Genomic DNA, 22,510 nt, shown 5'->3' with positions numbered 1-22,510 from the left:
CACTTACTGTTATCCCTGGGTGCCTCTCCGTTCGCCCGCTGTGGCCCTGTTACCTTCTCCTGCACAAACCACCCAGGCTGTGCGCTCTGCGCTGCGATTGGACAGCGCTACAGCCAGGGAGAAGGAACACCCAGGGAGAAACAGGGCAGACTCCTCCCTGGTGAACTGATATTAGTAATCGCCATACAGCGCGGGAGAAGGTAACGGGGCCACAGCAGGCGAACGGAGCGGCGCCCAGGGATAATAAGTGCAGTGAGATCCCTGGGCGCCGCTCTTCATGCCCAGATAGTTATCTTACAGTGTTTCGGACCCATGAAAGGTCCTCTTTAACGTCACCAGATTAGGTGATAAATGTTGTTAAATCAATGGAGGTCTGAGCACTGTTTATTGGAAGGAACAAGTAATGGGAAATACAGACAAAGCTGCGCTAGCTTGCATCTCCACTGATGTAAAATCAATTTGTGTGAAAACCTCTTAACACAAGCTAGGTAAAGAAGAGACAGACACTTGTCGGTGATTATTATTGAGAGGTTGTATGTATCTTTTTTTTTTTTTTTCCTTAGGTGAGTTTTTGGATCGAGTACGGCAGAAGAATCGTCGAAATATTACAGTACTTGATCTGGGATGTGGAAAAGGTGGAGATCTCCTAAAGTGGAAGAAAGGCAGAATAGATAAACTTGTTTGTACAGGTATGATCTGATGAAAGCATCTTTTACCGTCTCCAGTGATTACTTTGCTCAGCACTGTTCTATGTTGCTTTAGGTTTTTAACTAAAGAGCCACCTGTGATGTCCTTCTGGAAATATTTTTGCGTTTACACAACCATCTGTTTTGCATTCTGCAATCTGTAACAGTTTATAAGGTTGAAAAAAGACATCTGCCCATCCAGTTCGGCCTGTTATCCTGCAAGTTGATCCAGAGGAAGGCAACAAAAAAACTGAGGTAGAAGCCAATTTTCCCCATTTAAGGGGGAAAAAATTCCCTCCCGACTCCAATCAGCCAATCGGAATAACTCCCTGGATCAACGACCCCTCTCTAGTAGCTATATCCTGTAATATTATTACACTCCAGAAATACATCCAGGCCCCTCTTGAATTCCTTTATTGTACTCACCATCACCACCTCCTCAGGCAGAGAGTTCCATAGTCTCACTGCTCTTACCGTAAAGAATCCTCTTCTATGTTTGTGTACAAACCTTCTTCTTTCCTCCAGACGCAGAGGATGTCCCCTCGTCACAGTCACCGTCCTGGGAATAAATAGATGATGGGATAGATCTCTGTGCTGACCCCTGATATATTTATATATAGTAATTAGCTCTCCCCTCAGTCGTCTTTTTTTTCTAAAGTGAATAACCCTAATTTTGATAATCTTTCAGGGTACTGCCCCCCCCCCCCCCCATTCAAGTTATTACTTTAGTTGCCCTCCTCTGAACCCTCTCCAGCCCTGCTATGTCTGTGTTGTTCACAGGTGCCCAGAACTGTACGCAGTACTCCATGTGTGGTCTGACTAGTGATTTTTGTAAAGTGGTAGGACTATGTTCTCATCGCCTATGCCCCTTTTGATGCAACCATTATTGGCCTTGGCAGCAGCTGCCTGACACTGGTTTCTACAGCTTAGTTTCCTGTTCACTAAAATTCCTAGGTCCTTTTCCATGTCAGTGTTACCGAGTGTTTTACCATTTAGTATGTAGGGGTGACTTGCATTATTCCTTCCCATGTACATAACTTTACATTTGTCAGTGTTAAACCTCATCTGCCACTTATCTGCCCAAGCCTCCAATCTATCCAGATCCATCTGTAGCAGTATATTGTCCTCTCCCGTGTCAATTACTTTACACAGATTAGTGTCCTATGCAAAAATTGATATTTTACTGTGCAAGCCTTCTACAAGATCAATATAATTATTAATGAAGAGAATAGGGCCCAATACGAACCCCTGAGGTACCCCACTAGTGACAATGACCCAATCTGAGTGTGTACCTATAATACAAAAAATAAAAAAATACAAATAGAACTTTATACTATACCAAATAATTGTCCTGGAAGAAATCGGGGTCAAGGTTCAGGAATGTAGTATAGTCAGGTCCTATTCCCTCCTCTTTCTCCTTGGTGACTTGTTCCTTGGATGGATTGATGAAATGATTATCATGATGATGATAAAGTGGTGATGATCCCCTCTATCAACTCATGCTGCCTTTTTATCCCATTTAGAAATGGGCTTGGTCGGGTTTATCAATAACTAGTGACATCATTTGTGTTACTCCCCACCTATTTCACAACTAATTAGGGATCGACCGATATTGATTGTTTTAGAGCCGATACCGATAATCTGAACTTTTAGGCCGATAGCCGATAATTTATCTCATAATATATTAGTTGGTAGTTACTGAGGTGGTGGAAATTTGCATTTGACACTAGTATATTATAAATTAATAAAGCCCTTAGTTCGTAGTCAATTTAAAATTTACATTTTTATAATATACTAGTGCCAAATGCCAATTTCCACACCATCCCCTCCTCACTGACTTTATTAACCTCTATCAGACCTCAGATCAATAAGAAAGGAAAAAAAACTCCTCTCCTGCGCCGCGGCCCCTCTTCTCCGGGTCCGGCGTCTCGCTCCCCTGTATTCTCTGGCCCACGCTGCACTGTCACTTGACAGCTTGCAGTGTCAGGTCATAGTGCGCGCACTACGTCCTGACGCTGTACGGTGTCAGGACAGTGCAGCACGGGCCCCATCGAAGAAGACTAGGGAGGGTGAGTATCGGATGCGCCCCCGGCACCCGATGCATACTAGTGTGCGCTTCCATAATGGAAGCGCTCACTAGTATTCGCTTTATACGCATTATCGGTATATCGGCAAGGTTAGATGCCGATACCGATGATGTACAAAATCCTGAATATCGAACAATAATATCGTTACTTCCGCTAATCAGTCGATCCCTACAACTCATGTCTGCCTTCAACCCCACCAATAGATGGCAGTGGAGGTCTATGGAAAAGTTTTGCAACCATGACTAATTCTTATATTTTTCTATTAATTTGAAGGATGGATAATCTTTAACTCTAGTCTCCTCCGGGATGTCGCCAGCCCTGACGCGCGTTTCGGCGGTCCTTCGTCTGGCGCTATCCCAGAGGGGAGTCGTAAGTGGTAAATATACTATGTTCATTGTATGTATGAGATACTTATATGTACTTGCACTTTAATATTATGTATAATGGGGATTGAGTCACCAGTTGTCTCCTGATGTGGATGTCTCTTTTTCCTGCACTTGGTTTCATGTATGAATTGTTATTTATACATTGTTAATAAATCATATTTCTCGTGCTTTTTTCCATTGGGGGACACAGACCATGGGTATAGCTTAGAGGTATTAGTAGGAGGGACACTATGCAAATGAAAGAGCTCCTCCTCCTCGGGCTATACCCCCAGACTCCACCAGGAGGAACTCAGTCTTTGCTTAGTGTCTGATGAAGGAGGTTGACACTCTCTGATTCTACTCCTTTTTGTTATTTTTATTCTAGATGGGGACACAGGTCGGCATGGCGCCTTCCTGGTCCCCCGTGGAGTGCCCGCCGCCGTCTTTGGGACGTTGCCTGGCTGCCTCCATTTCCCCCCAAGAAGATAAGTGGATCCGGGCTCGACCTGTTAGCTCCGGCATCCCACCAGCTGCTGGGACGCCTGCTGCCTACCCTCCTCCAGAGCACTGTTCTCCTGGATTGGAGTCAGAAGTCTGAAGAGGCGCATCCCTGCTGGTCTGGACATCGAGGGAGCATGCTGAGCAGATAAGTGTTGCCCAATCCCTCCCCCTCCCTCTGTGTCTATTTGTCTGTGGCTACCTGGGTGAGCTTGAAGAAGGATCCTGATGGGGCACTTTCTTCATTTTGGCACTGGAGTACTGGCATCTCTTCCCCCTTAAACTGTGGGCTTCAGCGCTTCTCTCGTCGGGCCTTGGCTGCTGCGCTCCCTCAGCGCCCGCCGGCAGGCCGCTCCTCCACGTGGTGTTTGTTTAAATCGCGCGCGCGCTTGCGCTTATTTCCGCGCATATTTTCGCGCGTGCGCTTATTTTCGCGCGTGTGCTTATTTTCGCGCGCGCGCTTATTTTTCGTGCGCGCGCTTATTTTCGCGCGCTTTTTTCGCGCCATGATGACGCGTTCGGGGAGGCGGAGCCTCGGCATGCCGCTCTGACTCTCCTTACACCGGAGACTCTGTTTGCTCATGGCCGTGCAGCTCCTCATCACTCTACTCCGTTTTGTGCCAGGCAAGCTGGTAGCTCAGTGGTACTGCTGCTGCTGCCCCATGTCCAGGCTTTCTGAGTTCAAAGCCCCTTTCAGCCTTCAAAAATTGTTTATATTATTCTAGATGGGGACACAGGTCGGCATGGCGCCTTCCTGGTCCCCCGTGGAATGCCCGCTGCCGTCCTTGGACGCTGCCTGGCTGCCTCCATTGCCCCCCAAAGAAGACAAGTGGATCCGGGCTCGACCTGCAGCTCCGGTATCCCACCAGCTACTGGGTCTCCTGCTGCCACCCTCCACCAGAACACTGCACTCCTGGACAAGGAGTCAGAAGCCTGATGAGGTGCATCCCTGCTGGTCCTGGAGTCGAGGGAGAAGTTCTGCAGGAGCAGATAAGTATTACCTGCATCCCTGCCTTACCCCCCTCCTCCACCCCTCCTCCACGTCCCTGGGGGCCTGCGGTCCCCGCTTGGGCATCTGCCATGTCCAGCGCGGCCGCTAAATTGGTCTTAGTCGCCAAGGCAACCATGTCCTTTAATCCTGTGGCGCTAACGACTCCATCTCTCTCAGTGGTCCCCACAGTGGGTGACTGACTACGAAGAGGCAGCGTGAGCGGCAGCATCCCACCTCGGATGTCTCCGTCTCTCCACCCCCCTCACCTCGCCGGTGGCGCTTGCGGACTGCTCTTCCCCCTCCCTAGGGAGAGTACTCCGAAGGAGAATTATCTGGCTCGGACGAGCCAGGTCCTTTTTGGACTATAGGGCATTTTCAAATCCTGTGACGCCAACCACCTCTCTAAGTGGTTTTCCACAGAAGACGCCCGACTACTAACAGGGAGCGTGAGCAGCAGCATCCCTCCTCGGATGGCTCTGACTCCCCCCCCCTCGTCTAGAGGCGCGTTCGGGCGACTCTCCCCTCCCTAAGGGAGGGGAAAGTCTGAAGGAGAATTTCCGGCTCTGATTAGGTCATGGAGCGGGACCCCTCGCCTAAGCTCTCCACCAGGGTGGCTGACTTAGTGGTGACTGTCCGAGACACCTTTATTCTCCAAGGGGATTCTCCTCCTTCCACTGGTCAGGAGTTCCCCCTTTTTCCGTCCAGGCAGTCGGAGACTACCATGTTCCCGGTCCATGAGGGATTTTTCCGCGGTCATGTCCAGGGCCTGGGGTGGTCTTAATAGGGTTCTCGACCACCCAGCGCATGAATATACTTTCCTTTCCCTGCTGACGGCGAGGAGAGGTGTCTCCTCCCCCTAAGGTGGATCCTCCGGTGGCCGGATTAGCCAATTATGTGGCCCTTCCTGTCTTAGTCAGTTCCTCTTTCCAGGATGCTGTAGACAGACGCATAGACTCTCTTCCAGGTCCTTTTTTCGCTGGCAGCGCGTCCCTGTGACCTACCTTTCACTCAGCAGGGGTAGCCAGTGCTCTCTCGGTGTGGTTACAACACCACCACCAGGAACTGGCGGTACGAGATGCGGCTACTAACACACTGGAGTTGGTTCTCCAGATGTCTCAGGCTTCTAAGATTCTTTGCGAAGCTTCTAGGGACATTGTTTCCCTCTTTGCCCGCAGGTTGGCCATCTCTGTCACTCAGCGCGAAGAGATCTGATTGAAGGTGTGGGACGCTGACGCCTCCACCAAGCGTTCCCTTGCTAATCTCCCCTTTGGGGTTTCCAGGCCTTGTGGGGATCAGCTGGACGAGTTCGTCTCTGCATGCCTTTTGCCGTTTCTCATCTGGTAGGCCGTCGCCTGCTTCCTCCGCCGGGGGTCTCAGGTCGCCCGCAAAGAGGCCTTCCTTTGCACCAGCCTTCCCGGCACTAGAGGGCCCAGTCAGCCCGCCCTGCTGCTCCTAGGCCTATCACATGTCCCGATTGCGGAATCCCACCATCGATTCCTGCGCTTCGCCATTATGGGTCGACACTGTCAGTTTGTCGCCCTTCCTTCGGGTTGGCGACCACCCCGCGGGTCCTTGCCACGGTCCTGGACCGCTCATGGCGCTTCTTCGTACCAGGGGCATTCCTTTGCTGCCCTGTCGGGACGATATCCGGATAGAGGCCCCCCTCTCTACCGCAGACCACGGACAGCGTCCGGATCACTGTTCAGACCCTGGAACGGTTCGGCTGGCTGGTAACTTTCCCAAACTCCTGCCTCTTCCCGTCCCAGAGGCTCTCCTTCCGGAGGGTGATTTTGGACACCTCGGCTGCCAAAGTATTCTACCAGCCTTCAAGTCCTCCCAGGTCCAGGGGGCAGTGTCGCATCTGCTGCGCTCCCCGTGCCTCTCCATTCGGGAATACTTGCAGGTCCTGGGTCTTATGGTAGCCTCTTTCGAGGCCTTCCATATGCCCAGTTTCACACTCGCCTGGCGCAACAGGAGATCCTTTACCTTTCAGCGGGTTCGGGCAGTTCTCCCTTGGTGGCTGTTCCCAAAGAACCTGAGGTCGGGGAGTTCCTTTCTCGCATTCTCCTGGACGATCGCCGCCACCGATGCCAGCATCCTGGGTTGGGGGGGCGTTTTCCAGTCTCGCACGGTTCAAGGAATTTGGCCGGCGGCAGAGTCTCGCCTTCCAATCAACTTTCTGGAACTGAGGGCGGTTTTTTCCGCTCTCTCTCTCCTATTGGACCTCTCTCCTTGCGGGCCTCCCAGTGCGGGTTCAAACGGGCAATGCCGCGGCCGTGGCCTATATCGACCATCAGGACGGGACCCGCAGCCGGATGGTGATGCAGGAGGTGAAGAGAATTCTGACGTGGGCGGAGACGCACGTTCCGGTGTTGTCAGCAGTTTGCATTCCAGGAGTGGACAACTGGACAGCGGACTTTCTAAGCCACAACACGGTGGATCCAAGCGAGTGGTCTCCATCCAGTAGGGTTCGAAGAAATCTGCCACAGATGGCACCGTCCGGATGTGGACTTAATGGCGTCCGGGTTCAACAACAAGATCCCAGTGGTCCTGGCTCGTGCCCGAGATCCGGAGGCGTACGGATGGATGCGCAGGTGTCTCCGTGGCAGGACTTCAGCCTCCTCTGTTTTCCTCTCCTACCAAAGGGTCTACGCCAGTTCGAGGCGGAAGGGACTCCGACCGTTCTCATCACCCCAGAGTGGCCTCGCCGCGCGTGGTTTTTCGGACGTGGCTCGGTTGCTGGCGGACGCCCCATGGCCTCTTCCCGACGGACAGGACCTACTGTCTCAGGGCCCGTTCTTCCACCGGAATTTGCGGTCTCTTCGTTTACCGGCGTGACTGTTGAAACCGCCATCCTGATAAAGATGGGGTTCTCGGATTCAGTGGTTAGGACCATGATCAGTCCGGAGAAGTCTTCTTCCTCCCGGATTTACTATCGTACCTGGATGGCCTTCCTATCCTTTTTTGAGGGTTCGGGGTTCCCTCCCCTTCGGTTTTCCATCTTGATGGTACTGTCTTTTCTTCAGTCTGGGCTTGTGCAGGGACTGTCGCTTAGTTCCCTGTAAGGTCAGGTTTCGGCGCGGGCCGTCAGAGGTCCCTTGCTCTTAAGGGTCCGGTGGTGACCTTTCTTCGGGGGTGGCGCATTCGGTTCCCCGTATGTTCCCCCTTTGTCTCCTTGGGATCTCAATTTGGTTCTGCGCGCTCTGCAGTCGGCTCCCTTCGAGCCTTTGAGGAGGGTCTCTCTGACTGTTCTCATCTGGACTTCCTTGTGACCATAGCTTCTGATACAGCTACATAGCGTAGTGATTAAAGTTCTGGGCTATTATGCAGTTGCTGTGAGTTCACGTCCCATCACAAGCTTTTAGGTCAGACTGGTGTCGAAGCTGGCCGCTCTTTCCTGTCAGGAGCCTTTCTGGTTTTCCACCAGGATTAAGTTGTGCTCCGTCCAGTCTCCTTCTTTTTGCCCAGGGTGGTCTCTCCCTTCCGCCTTGAGGATCTTGTCCTGCCTTCCTTTTGTCCTTCTCCGGCTAACCCCAAGGAACGCACTCTGCATTCCCTGGATGTTGTACGGGTCCTGAAGGTGTGTCTCGCGGCTACTGCTTCCGTCCGCCGTTCTTGGCGCTCTGGATCTGCTTGGCTATTTCCGCGGCTTGTCACGCTTGTGGTGGAGTTCCCCCGGCTAGAATTGCCGCTCACTCCATTGGGGCGGAGGGGGCTTCCTGGGCAAGACGCAGTCGTGCCTCTGCGTCTCAGCTGTGTACGGCGGCCACCTGGTCGTCCTTGCATACCTTTGCAAATTTTTGTCAGTTGCATTCACTGGCTTCGGCTGATGCGGCTTTGGCCGCAGGGTTTTGCAGGCTGTGGTTCCTGTTTGACCGTTGGGGCGTTCCTCCTGGCGGTGCTGATATTTTTTCCCACCCCATGGACTGCTTTTGGACGTCCCATGGTCTGTGTCCCCCAATGGAAAAAAGCACGAGAAAAGGAGATTTTTGTGAAACTCACCTGTAAAATCTTTTTCTCGTCTTTTCCATTGGGGGACACAGCTCCCACCCATTATTCCTGTTGCAGGAGGGGTCTTTAGTTCAGTTTTTCTGTTTCTGGTTGGACCTTATGGCTTGGTCCGATGGTTTCCATGATTTTTTTCTTGCTCCTTCTCCTACTGCTTGTGCAACGCCTGAGTTCCTCCTGGTGGAGTCTGGGGGTATAGCCCGAGGAGGAGGAGCTCTTTCATTTGCATAGTGTCCCTCCTACTAATACCTCTAAGCTATACCCATGGTCTGTGTCCCCCAATGGAAAAGACGAGAAAAAGATTTTACAGGTGAGTTTCACAAAAATCTCCTTTTATATTTCATGCAGTCTGGTAATTTTTATTGGCATAGACTTAAAAAATCTGCCTGAATATTTTCCGTACCTTTTTTAATGTGGACTGCTGAGATGGAACTAATTTCTTTCTGCCAACTGAAGAATCTCGCTCGCCATCAACATTAAGGTTTTACTTCTGGTACCCCCCTGCTTGTTTATATAGGAAACTACAGTGCTGTTGTCTGACGTGATTCTGAGATGTTTGTTTGATATTAACGGAAGAACTTCTAACATAGCAAATTTCACCACCATAAGTTCCTTCATATTTGAGGAAGCTGACTTTTGACAGCCTCGCCATAAGCCCTGGACTGAATGTTCTAGAATATGGGTCCCCAACCCCAAGGGCATGCATGTAGTCAAGCATAAGATTCTTCCTTTTCCAAGGGGTTAGGTTGTCTCCTATCAACCACCACCTTAATTCTTCTAGAGTCTGATCTGTAATAAGTAAGCAAGATTCTAAGGGTTTCTTTCCCCCTTCCCAAGCTGTCAACAGGTCCCACTGCAGGCCTCTAGAATGGAACTGGGCCCATACAACAGCTGGAATACATGCTGTAAAACTTCCCAGAATCGACATGCCTTTTCTCAAGGATATTCTAGGGCTATGGGCTAGATCTTGTATCTTTTATCTTAATTTCCAGATCTTTTCTTCCATCAGGAAGCACTTCTGTACCCTTGAATCCAGCAATCCTAGAAAATGCTGATTTTGCGAGGGTTCTGGTCTTTTTCTTTGTACAGGACCCATCCCATTTCCTCCAGAATCTGAGACACGTTCTGTACTGCTTTCCTGCAGGCCTCCCGTGAATCTCCAACTATCAAAAAGTCATCCAGATAAGGGATAAAAAGAATATCCTTCTCCCTGATAAGAGCTGCCGTCTCCGAGATTACCTTTGTGAACACTATTGGTGCCATTGACAGACCAAAGGGAAGGGCCTGAAATTGTAGATGTCTGACAATTCCTCCTAGTTCTATGGCCACTCAAAGGGACTTCTGATAGTCTTGATGGATGGGGACATGAAAATAAGCGTCTAAGTCCAGGACTGCCATGAAGCAATTGGAATAGAGCAAATTTATTGCTGATTTTATGGTTTCCATTTTGAACTTTTTTAAGACCAAGAACCCATTCAGCTTTTTTACATTTATAATTTTTCTGAAGGTACCCCCCCCCCCACTAGAAAGAGAGTGAAAACCTTCTCCCTCATGTCCCCTTGGAACGGCAATCAGGACTTTTATTTTTATTTATTTTTTATAATTCCAAGAATTGACCGAAGAAAAATCCTCTTCCGCTTCTCCTTTGTGAACTGTATTTACCTTCTTTGTTCCTTTCAAGGTAACAGAGAAGGAGATAAAGAAAATCAAATCTTCCTCTAGCAGAAAAGAGGATTCCGGCAGGCAGTTCTGTCGCCGGAACTGCCTGCCGGATAAAGCAACCCAGGCGCAAACGGATGCGTTTGTGAGACGGATCCGGATGCAGATCTGTCTGACAAATGCATTGCAATGCCGGATCCGTCTTTCCGGGTTGTCATCTGGAAAAACGGATCCGGTATTTATTTTTTCACATTTTTAAAGGTCTGCGCATGCGTGGACTGGAAGAACGGATCCGTCAAGGCGGCAATTTTAATGCCGGATCCGGCACGAATACATTTCAATGGAAATTAATGTCGGATCTGGCATTCAGGCAAGTGTTGCAGCATGCTGCTGTATTTTCTCCGGCCAAAGAAACGTAAGAGGGACTGAACTGATGCATACTGAATGGAATGCTCTCCATTCAGTTTTATCCTAATGCATTCTGATCAGTTTTTTTCTGGTACTGAGCCCCTAGGACGGAACTCGATACCGGAGACATGACCTCTTAGTTACTTTAGAAATAGCAACGACTATTTTGGGTGCTTTGTTCCAAGGGGCACAATCTACTTTTGAAAAGGGGTATTTTCTTTTAATATTTTTAGAAATAAAACTCTCCTACTAGGCTTATTCCATTCCCCCTTAAAGATGTTACGTTTTTATGTACAGGAAAAGATCTCTGATGCTTCATTTCAAGCCCCCCAAACATCATATCCTGCACGGATTTTGGCTTCTTAGAATCTTCAATGCCCATTGGCCATTTTACTGCTTTTAATAAACGATCAATATCTTCCACTGGGAAAAAGGTCTTTCAATTTCCTTTCCCTCTTCTCCAGAAGAATAAGATGATGCGTCAGAACATAGATCTTCTTCAATTGAATGAAAATCCTGTTCCTGCTCTGAGTCAGAGGAGCTCGCCAAATCAAGACGCTGTATTTGCTTAGATTTCTGCTCTTTTCGACCCCCAGACTTCCTTGTGAACAAAGAGCTGACTTTAGACCTGACTAATGACTGAAGGTTCTTATAAAAAGACTGATTCTTCCACCACCGTCTTGTCAATGCAGACGTGACACAACTTCAAGTATTCAGAAGATAGAGGGCATCTGCATAGGGCACACTCCTTTATTCTTCCTTTTAGACAAAACTTTCTTAGGTTTTCCCTGTAAAAATAAAATTATATAAAAAAATTTTTTTTACAGGGAAAACCTAAGAAAGTTATGTCAAAAGGAATAATGAGTATGCCCTCTATCTTCTGAATACTTATATATACACACACCATTAATATAGAACGCCCATAGTCAGACCCCCATCAGATTAAAATAAAAAAACATCTCTTACCTGTCCTGCGCTGCGGCTCCTCTCCACCTCTGGCAGAAGTCGCACTGTCCTATCTTCCCGGTCACCTGACTGCGGACAGTGCCAGGTCATAGTGCGCAAACTACATCCGTTGTTCTGTTCCGGCATAGAGCACCGACGACAGAACTCTATGCCGGAAGAATCCTGATCAGGATTATCCCCATGCATTCTGAATGGAGAGAAATCCGTTCAGGATGTCTTCAGTTCCGGACCGGAACGTTTTTTGGCCGGAGAAAATACCGCAGCATGCTGCGCTTTTTGCTTCGGCCAAAAATCCTGAACACTTGCCGCAAGGCCGGATCCGGAATTAATGCCCATTGAAAGGCATTAATCCGGATCCGGCCTTAAGCTAAACGTTGTTTCGGTGCATTACCGGATCCGACGTTTAGCTTTTTCTGAATGGTTACCATGGCTGCCAGGACGCTAAAGTCCTGTTTTCCATGGTAAAGTGTAGTGGGGAGCGGGGGTGCAGTATACTTACCGTCTGTGCGGCTCCCGGGGCGCTTCAGAGTGACGTCAGGGCGCCCCACGCGCATGGATGACTTGATCGCATGGCTCTGACGTCATTCTGGAGCGCCCCGGGAGCCGCATGGACGGTAAGTATACTGCTCCCCACTACTACTTTGGCAACCAGGACTTTATTAGCGTCCTGGCTGCCATTTTAACACTGAACGCATTTTGAGGACTGATCCCTCTTCAAATGCTTTCAGTTCACTCGCGTTTTCAGATCTGGCGTGTAATTCCAGCAAATGGAGTACACGACGGATCCGGACAACGCAAGTGTGAAAGAGCCCTTACTATTACAAGCGCTTGCTGCGCTTTGCTCCCCACTCCATATGGAAGCGCTCACTAGTATTCGCTTTATAAGACGCACAGTCACCCCACCACACTTTTGAGGGGGAAAAGTGTGTCTTATAAAGCGAAAAATACGGTACCTCTAACAATTAGATTTTAGGATGCTTTTAAAAATATCCCATTTGTGGCTGTTTTTTTATTTTTGAGGACTTCTTCCCAGTTAAGCCTATGGACTTTTTTGAAGTTTGGTATTTTTGTTCCTCCCTGAAGAAACACTCTTTGAATGACAATTGGAAGGTTATTGCTTTATGGTCACTATTTCCCAGGTGTCCCACAACCTGCACATCTATTCTTACAGGTCTATTGGTTAATACGAAGTCCAGAAAGGCTGTCCCTCTAGTCTGGTCCTGGACCAGTTGGTAAAGGTAATAGTCTTTGATTATTGCCAAGAACCTGTTTTATGAGATGTACAGGTTTCAGTTTCCCTGTCTATATTTGGGTAGTTGAAGTCCCCCATAATGACAACCTCCTTATAATCTGCCTCCTTCTCTATCTCGTTTAGTAGTAGATTTTCTGTGGACTCTGGTATATAAGGTGGTTTATAATAAACTTCTATTAGTATTTTATTATTTTTGCTTCATGTATTTCTACCCACAGTGACTCCACATGTTCATGTCCCTCACTTATATCTTCTCGGACTGTTGGCTTTAGACAGGACTTTACATAAAGGCAGACGCCTCCCCCTCTCCGGTTTTGACGATCCTTTCTAAACAGACTGTAACCCTGTACATTAACTGCCCAGTCATGGCTATCATCCAGCCATGTCTCAGTTATTCCCACTATGTCATAGTCCTCCTCACACATCACTAATTCCAGTTCCCCAGTTATATCAATCAGGCTCCTGGCATTAGTATACATACAATTAAGAGGTTTATGTATATTTTTTACCCTACACCTTTCCTTCTGAACTGTTCTAGTCCCTCCTTCCATTCCTCCCCCAGTCCCACTACCTTGCCCCTGGTCTCTATCTTCCCATCCTATAACAAAATTACACCCCCCCCCCCCCCTCCTTAGTTCCTAGTTTAAACACTCCTCTAACCTGCTAGCCATCTCCTCCCCTAACACAGATGCCCCTTCCCCATTGAGGTGCAGCCCGTCCCTACGATAGAGCCTGTAGCCGAAAGAAAAATCGGCCCAGTTCTCCAGGAACCCAAACCCCTCCTTCCTACACCAGTTCTTTAGCCACTTGTTAAATGACTAAGCTCTCCCTCATGAATATTTGTTGGTGTGAATAATCTGACCTTCCCCTCACCCTGCTCTGTACTTGCTGAGGCTGCCAGAGGCAGAGAAACGGCACCCTGGTAGATCACAGGGAGGGAGCGGGCACAACATAGAATTTTCCCGCCCCGCTGCTGGCACTGGTAAGGATTGTGCATACGCGATCCCTCACAGGAGCCGCAGCAGCCAGAGGCGAGAGAGGGGGGCGGGCACACAAAGCTCTGACGTTTCGTGTACAGAGCCAGGCCACTACCTATTGCAGGGAGAAGCCTGTACACAAGATATCACCACCGGAGCCTGGTGAATGACGCCGGGGGTCACATGGCCTACATCGGCTGTTCAGAAACACTGCAGAATAAATAATGGGAGTAAATCACAAATGTATTTTTAATCTTATAAGGCACCATAACATATATAGATATAACTCTGACAACCCCTTTAACCTCCCTAATCTCCTGCTGCCTTTCTTGTGTGGCTCGTGGTACAGGCAGTATTTTGGAAAACACTACCTTTTGAGGTCCTTGCCCTAAGCTTGTGACCTAAATCCCTAAAATAATTTTTAAGGACGCTCCACCTACCTCTACCTTTGTCATTGGTCCCGCTGGATCCTTCTTCAGGTGAGGTATATTTATCTCCTTTGAAATGAATGGCTCACTCATGTACTGCATAGATGATTTGTGTTCCCCAGAGCATCTCTTTGTATCCATGTTGGATAATAAGCTATCCAATTAATTTAAAGTGTCCCTGTACTTTCACAGAATTTCATTTAATAGAGAATCGCATTAATCTAAATCATTTTAAAAAAATATGCCTGCAATTACCTGGAAAAAATAGTCATGGCCACTAGGGGTCTCACTTCCACCTTTTTTGCAGTCCTCTGCCTGTTGTCAGGCAAGATCCATCCCTAGTACTAGACACAAGACGGTTTACAGACCATGGGTGCATGCCATAGCTAGCTGAGACCCTGATAAAAGAACTACTTCTACACAGCTTTTGAAGATTACAGGAGCCTCCTGTGTGTCTAAATCGTTGGTGACGGATCCGTCATCTATTGACTTTCAATGTATTTAATGACCAGTTTTGCGTTTTAGTTTTTTTTTCTCCCCTGACGTCAGAGTTGAAGCGATTTAATCTTGCGAGTATGTTGCATGTGAGTGCTGGCATCAGCCTCGGTGAATAAACTGCTCATGCAACATGGCTCCCGGTCCAGAGTAGGTTGGTTGTCATAGCTGACATATTTTTATTTGTCTCGCACACCAGACACCTGGGGCTAATGTCTGTGATCGGCATCTGAGGTGGCTTTTCCTGGCAGCGTTGTGCTCCCAGGGCCTGACCAGCTTCCCCTTGCTAAGATCAGGGGAGCCATTAGTTGGTGGTGATAGGCTGGAGCCTGCTGAAGGCTACTAGGCCTATCACAGGTATACTCTTATGGATGTCTGGAATATACAGAATTTCCCATATGCTACTGTATTCAATCACAGTAATGTACGTTCCCTGGTGGAGTTTCTATAAAAAAAATAGTATTTGTATCGATGCTGTTGTCTTCATTGCCTCTTTCATCAGCACTACTTTATTCCTCTATTAATTTCTCATTCTACAGCTAGATCTCCTCTCACTTGTACTGATCGTTACTGATGAATTTATTAATGAAGACTATTTAGAAAGTTGTTTAACCGCCTCCGGACCGCCTAATGCAGATCTGCGGTCCGGAGGCGGCAGCTCTGCGCAGAGTGACGCATATACGCGTCATCTCGCGAGAGCCGTGACTTCCTGTGAACGCGCGCACACAGGCGCGCGCGTTCACAGGAACGGAAGGTAAGAGACAGGATCTCCAGCCTGCCAGCAGCGATCATTCGCTGGCAGGCTGGAGATGCAATATTTTTTTTTTTATTTTTTTTTTTAACTAACAGGTATATTAGACGCTGTTTTGATAACAGCGTCTAATATACCTGGTCCTCTGGTGGTCCCTTTTGTTTGGCTCGACCACCAGAGGACACAGGTAGCTGTGTAAAGTACCACCAAACACCACCTACACTACACCCCCCCTGTCACTTATTAACCCCTTATGAACCCCTGATCACCCCATATAGACTCCCTGATCACCCCCCTGTCATTGATCACCCCCCTGTCAGGCTCCGTTCAGACGTCCGTATGATTTTTATGGATCCACGGATACATGGATCGGATCCGCAAAACACATACGGACGTCTGAATGGAGCCTTAAGGGAGGTGATCAATGACAGGGGGGTGATCACCCATATAGATTCCCTGATCACCCCCTGTCAGGCTCCGTTCAGACGTCTGTATGATTTTTACGGATACATGGATCGGATCCGCAAAACACATACGGACGTCTGAATGGAGCCTTAAGGGAGGTGATCAATGACAGGTGGGTGATCACCCCATACAGACTCCCTGATCACCCCCTGTAAGGCTCCATTTAGACATTTTTTTGGGCACAAGTTAGCGGAAATAGATATTTTTATTTTTCTTACAAAGTCTCATATTCCACTAACTTGTGTCAAAAAATCTAATCTCACATGAACTCACCATACCCCTCACGGAATCCAAATGCATACATTTGTATAGACATTTATATTCCAGACTTCTTCTCACGCTTTTGGGCCCCTAAAATGCCAGGGCAGTATAAATACCCCACATGTGACCCCATTTCGGAAAGAAGACACCCCAAGGTATACCGTATTTTTGTCCCAAGTTAGCGGAAAGGGAGACTTTGTGAGAAAATACAAAAAAAAAAAACAATTTCCGCTAACTTGTGCCCAAAAAAATAATTCTATGAACTCGCCATGCCCCTCATTGAATACCTTGGGGTGTCTTCTTTCCAAAATGGGGTCACATGTGGGGTATTTATACTGCCCTGGCTTTTTAGGGGCCTGAAAGCGTGAGAAGTCGTCTGGGATCCAAATGTCTAAAAATGCCCTCCTAAAAGGAATTTGGGCCGCTTTGCGCATCTAGGCTGCAAAAAAGTGTCACACATCTGGTATCGCTGTACTCAGGAGAAGTTGGGCAATGTGTTTTGGGGTGTCATTTTACATATACCCATGCTGGGTGAGATAAATATCTTGGTCAAATGCCAACTTTGTATAAAAAAATGGGAAAAGTTGTGTTTTGCCAAGATATTTCTCTCACCCAGCATGGGTATATGTAAAATGACACCCCAAAACACATTCCCCAACTTCTCCGGAGTACGGCGATACCAGATGTGTGACACTTTTTTGCAGCCTAGGTGGGCAAAGGGGCACACATTCCAAAGAGCACCTTTAGGATTTCACCGGCCATTTTTTACAGATTTTGATTTCAAACTACTTCTCACGCATATGGGCCCCTAAATTGCCAGGGCAGTATAACTACCCCACAAGTGACACCATTTTGGAAAGAAGACACCCCAAGGTATTCCGTGAGGGGCATGGCGAGTTCCTAGAATTATTTTTTTTTGTCGCAAGTTAGTGGAATATGAGACTTTGTAAGGAAAAAAATAAATAAAAAATCATAATTTTCCGCTAACTTGTGACAAAAAATAAAAAGTTCTATGAACTCATTATGCCCATCAGTGAATACCTTAGGGTGTCTACTTTCCAAAATGGGGTCATTTGTGTGGTTTTTCTACTGTCTGGGCATTGTAGAACCTCAGGAATCATGACAGGTGCTCAGAAAGTCAGAGCTGCTTCAAAAAGCGGAAATTCCAATTTTTGTACCATAGTTTGTAAACGCTATAACTTTTACCCAAACCATTTTTTTTTTACCCAAACATTTTTTTATTTAATCAGACATGTAGAACAATAAATTTAGCGAAAAATTTATATATGGATGTCGTTTTTTTGCAAAATTTTACAGCTGAAAGTGAAAAATGTCATTTTTTTGCAAAAAATCATTAAATTTCGATTAATAACAAAAAAAGTAAAAATGTCAGCAGCAATGAAATACCACCAAATGAAAGCTCTATTGGTGAGAAGAAAAGGAGGTAAAATTCATTTGGGTGGTAAGTTGCATGACCGAGCAATAAACGGTGAAAGTAGTGTAGTGCAGAAGTGTAAAAAGTGGCCTGGTCATTAAGGGGGTTTCAGCTAGCGGGGTTGAAGTGGTTAAAGGGGTTGTCTCACTTCAGCAAATGGCATTTATCATGTAGAGAAAGTTAATACAAGGCACTTACTAATGTACTGTGATTGTCAATATTGCTTCCTTTGCTGGCTGGATACAATTTTCCATCACATTATATGCTGCTTGTTTCCATGGTTATGCCCACTATACAATCCAGCAGTGGTGGTCGTGCTTGCACACTATAGGAAAAAGCACCAGCCTCTCTCGTGGCCAGGACCATGGAAGCGTGCATAGGACAGCTCTTTTTCCTGTAGTGTGCAAGCATTGCCACTGTTGCTGGACTTCAGGGTGGTCGTAACTATGGAGACAAGAATTGTATAATGAAATGGAAAAATGAATCCAGACAGCAAAGGAAGCATTATGGGCAATCACAATACATTAGTAAATTGCCTTTTATTAACTTTCTCTACATGATCAATGCAATTTGCTGAGGTGAGACTACCACTTTAAACAACTTTCTAATAGTTTTCATTTCCTAACATTTTGCTTTAGCAGCAAAAATCCTCCACTCAAGTGCTACAACCCCTTTTAATTTTGCAACACTAAAGTGGATGTATCCACAGCTTCTAAATTGGTAATGGGTTTAAAAGCTCACATAATAAAGGACAAATGAAGATTAGACAAAAATAAGCACATAACAAAAACTTGTAAAGATTTGGGCAAGCTTTTTACCTTTAACTTATTTTGGGACAGTTATCGAGGGGAAAAAAACAATTCTGCCATTGTGTTTTGCACTTTGAATTTACTACTTTCACAGAGTGGCGTAACTTTTTTGTTCTGTGGCTCAGTAGGATTATGGAAATGCCAGATATGAATAGTTTAACATGTCGTAGTTTTATTCCGGCTGCCTCTCAGCATGCTGCTGTGGGAACTCCGCACCTATTATAGTCAATGGGGCCGGAGCGGACCTCCGGCGGCACGTGTGCAGCACGGATCCGGCAGGCTGTTCACCTGTCGGAGAAGGCTGCCGCTAGTGTGAAACTAGCCTTATGCCGGCATGACTACTAGGCAGTGTGTGCTGCTTTCTGCTTGTGACTCCATCCAGTGTTTTTGTTTCCTGTGTCGGTGGCAGCTGAAAACTTGCACCCCCACTGATCAGCTGTTGTCAGACCTCACTGAACTGATATAGAATCTATATCTAAAGAGTGGAAAACCCCTTCAGCATTGTTGTTAATTTTTTAGTCCAGGTAGGTTACAATTTGATTGTTTGCATTATCACCATGGCTCCAATTGTCTTACTGCCTAGATGCAGCTGTTGCTATTGACCATGAAATCTAAGAGATGCAGTTCTGGGATTAGAGTTCTCAGATGCCAGCCATTACAGCCGGAGCCCGCATGTCATCCAGTGGTGGGCTCCCATGGTGTTTGAGTTCCCCACTATTCGCCCCACCTGCATTTGAGAGGCTAATATTGATTTCACAATTCTGATTAAATCAGAATTGTGCTTCTTTGAAATGGAAATTATTTGAATAAAGTTGATTAGTCTCCCAGTCCCACTTTGTCACTGTGGTTGATCTTATGTTATTGTTTAAACTGTTATACCAATCTAAGACGCTGATGGAATATTGCTTGGATATGCTATCAATATCACATAACTGTGGGTCCCACCTCTAGGACCCACATCTGTCTCCGCAGCTAGTCCGACGATTCGCGGTGTGCCTTCCATTCACTTCTATCGGCGTTCCGAAAATAGTTGAGTGAGCGCGGAAGTCCCATAGTGGTGAACGGAGCACACACCACACATGCACGGCCACCTCCATTTAACACTATATGGGAGTGCCGGAAATGGCCAAACCAACACTCGGCTATTTTCGGAACTCCCATAGCGGGAGTTCACTTGCATGGTGCGCTCTCATTCACTTTGAGAGTCAGTTCTGGAAATAGGAGCAGGTCCCAGAGGTGTTAGTGATATACCATCAATAGCTGAGGTATGAATACCCCTTAAAAATGCATATGCTGACTGGCTGATCCTTCCCGACAGTTATTTCTCATAGATTGGCGCTGCCCTTGGCATTGTGTAGTGTCTCCGGAAAAGTCATTATAAATGAAAGATATTTCAGCTTGAGGCCATTGTAACGTGTGTTAGTGCGTAAGATATATCCCTTCTGATGTTACGGATACAGAATAGTGAAGTGCTCGATGAGCTGTTAAGCCTTTGTTGTATGGCTTCACAAGCCGCCGTGGACATGCTTTTTACTTGCAATTGCTTTGGATATTTGAAGCTTTTCATATTTGTGTTCCTTTTGTATGTCGCCCCCATCCTTCATTTATTAGAGACTGTTATAGTGCTTCTCTATTTGGAGGCAGAATAGATGGAGCACATTATCCAGCACGTGGGTTTTATGTGAAAAGCCTTCATTGTTTATGGTAGCCCACTGGGAATATTAATTATCTAAGGTTTGGTTCTCACACCCCTCCGCAAAAGCATCAGTTATCGTTCCAACACCTAATCGCGTCTGCCGCTAATTGACCAGTCCAGCTCTGCATTATACACTACACACGTGCTGCTGTCGCCTGTGCTGAGGTTCAATGTATTTGTCGTCTTATTTTTTTTCAGATATAGCAGAAGTCTCTGTGCAGCAGTGTGAACAGCGGTACTCTGATATGAAAGCGCGGAACCACCGAGAGTATATTTTTGAAGCTGAGTTTGTGACTGCAGATGCTACAAAGGTACATCTTGTGTTAATTACGTACGGACTGTTAGGAAGGTTGAATTCAATCACTTAAAGGGTCAAACTCATCGCAGACATTGGTGGCGTATCATTAGGGTATGCTGCCAATAAGTGGGGGGGGGGGGGGGGGGGGGGGAGTGGGACCCACCCCTGGGACCCACCCCTATCTCCAGAATGCTGTATCTGAAGCAAAGAATCCTGCGCATGGGCAGCATGCTCTCCATTCACTTTTATGGGAGTTCTGAAAAAAGTCAAGCTAGCACACTAGGCTTTTTTCAGAACTCCCATAGCGGTGAACGGAGGCTGGCCATGCTTGCGCTGTGCACTCTTCTTCACTCCTGGGGAGAGAGAAGTGCAGGTCTCACCTCTGGGATCCGCTCCTACCTGACATTGATTATATATTATATCGATATACTATCTGTGTTTGAGAAGAGAACACCCCTTTAACGATTGTATTTAAGAATTTAGTAGGTTAAATTTGTAATGCAGCAGAGATGAAGGCTTGAACCTCTGAATCAGAAAAATAGTGCTCTATTATGTTTAGCTAGGGAGAGATATAAAAATAGATGTAAAATGTTATGTAATATATTATAGTTATATAGGTAGATTTATTAGTTATATCAAATATAAAAATATTTGGCAGCTCATTTTTCATTTACTTTATAGTTAAAGCGGTTGTCCGGGTTCAGAGCTGAACCTGGCCATATCCCCATTTTCACCCAGGCAGCCCCTCTGAGATGAACATTGTAGCATTTCATGCTCCCATGCTTTCCCTATCCCTGCATTGAATTGTGCAATGCAAGGGCTTTTTCATTAGATTTGGTGACGTCCCGGGTCTCTGCTAGGCGGAGGCTTCTGCCTAGCAGTGAGCCTGGTGATGTCACCGGCATTGATGGGCGGAAGTCTCCACCTAGCAGTGAAAAATGTAAACAAAGACGCCCTTGCCCTGTGCCATACAGCTCTCAACCCCCGGACAACCCCTTTAAGTCATGAACGGGTGAGACTTGCGGCACTATGATATTGCGCGCTCAGAAGCCGACATCAGCCAAGGGGTTCAGCAGTAGCATTCAGCGTACACCCTGCTGCAATTGCTGGGACTGGTTCAGTAGTGAGAGGCCCTGTTACGATTTGTGTCCATAATGGGAAGTCACGTCCCCAAACTGGGCCTGTTTTCAGCACTGGATACACTTGTCTGAAATTGCCCTTAGAGACGTGGTCTAATAGGATGTCACTATCTATCCTGCAAGGTGACTGGTGTATTAAAAAAATTAAATAAAGTCACTTTGCCTCCAAAGAAAATGGAGCAAAAAGTGATAGATATATATAGATATAGATATATATAGAAAAAAAAGATACATGGCACCAAAAAAACAGCCTGAAACAATATAAATTAACTATATAAACTTGAGCTTGGTGGTGGCGACTGACATAGGGCTGCCTTAATAAGCCGAAGGCACAGCACCTTTTGTACGTGAAACGCACGGTTTTCACAATGGAATAAAAATACAACTAAGGCTACTTTCACATTAGCGTTCGGGGCTCCGCTTGTGAGTTCCGTTTGAAGGCTCTCGCAAGCGGCCCCGAACGGATCCGTCCAGCCCTAATGCATTCTGAGTGGATGCGGATCCGCTCAGAATGCATCAGTCTGCAGCGTTCGGGTGTCCGCCTGGCCATGCAGAGGCAAACGGATCTGTCCAAAGTTACAATGGAAGTCAATGGGGGCGGATCCGTTCAAAGGTGACACAATATGGTGCATTTTTCAAACTGATCCGCCCCCCCCATTGACTTTCAATGTAAAGTCTGGACGGATCCGTCTGACTACAAATTGTACTTAGATTTTTTTAGTAAAATATAATGCAGATGGTTTCGTCTGAACGGATACCATCGTTTGCATTATAGGAGCGGATCAGTCTTTACAAATACCAGACGGATCCGCTCCGAACGCAGGTGTGAAAGTAGC

At 46.9% G+C, this 22,510-nt stretch overlaps 1 protein-coding gene across 1 annotated transcript in view; it reads left to right on the top strand.

The window, feature by feature from the left end:
* RNMT (RNA guanine-7 methyltransferase) overlaps nucleotides 1-22,510 on the top strand; it is a 67,630-nt gene that overhangs the window by 14,882 nt on the left and 30,238 nt on the right. Inside the window, exons 5-6 of the mRNA XM_044293106.1 lie at nucleotides 564-689; nucleotides 20,436-20,548. Of these exons, the coding sequence (XP_044149041.1) occupies nucleotides 564-689; nucleotides 20,436-20,548 (239 nt within the window). The remainder of the gene's footprint in view (nucleotides 1-563; nucleotides 690-20,435; nucleotides 20,549-22,510) is intronic.

The sequence above is a fragment of the Bufo gargarizans genome, chromosome 5, assembly GCF_014858855.1.
Source record: "Bufo gargarizans isolate SCDJY-AF-19 chromosome 5, ASM1485885v1, whole genome shotgun sequence".
NCBI lineage: Eukaryota > Metazoa > Chordata > Amphibia > Anura > Bufonidae > Bufo > Bufo gargarizans.
This window is presented reverse-complemented; position numbering and strand designations above follow the sequence as displayed.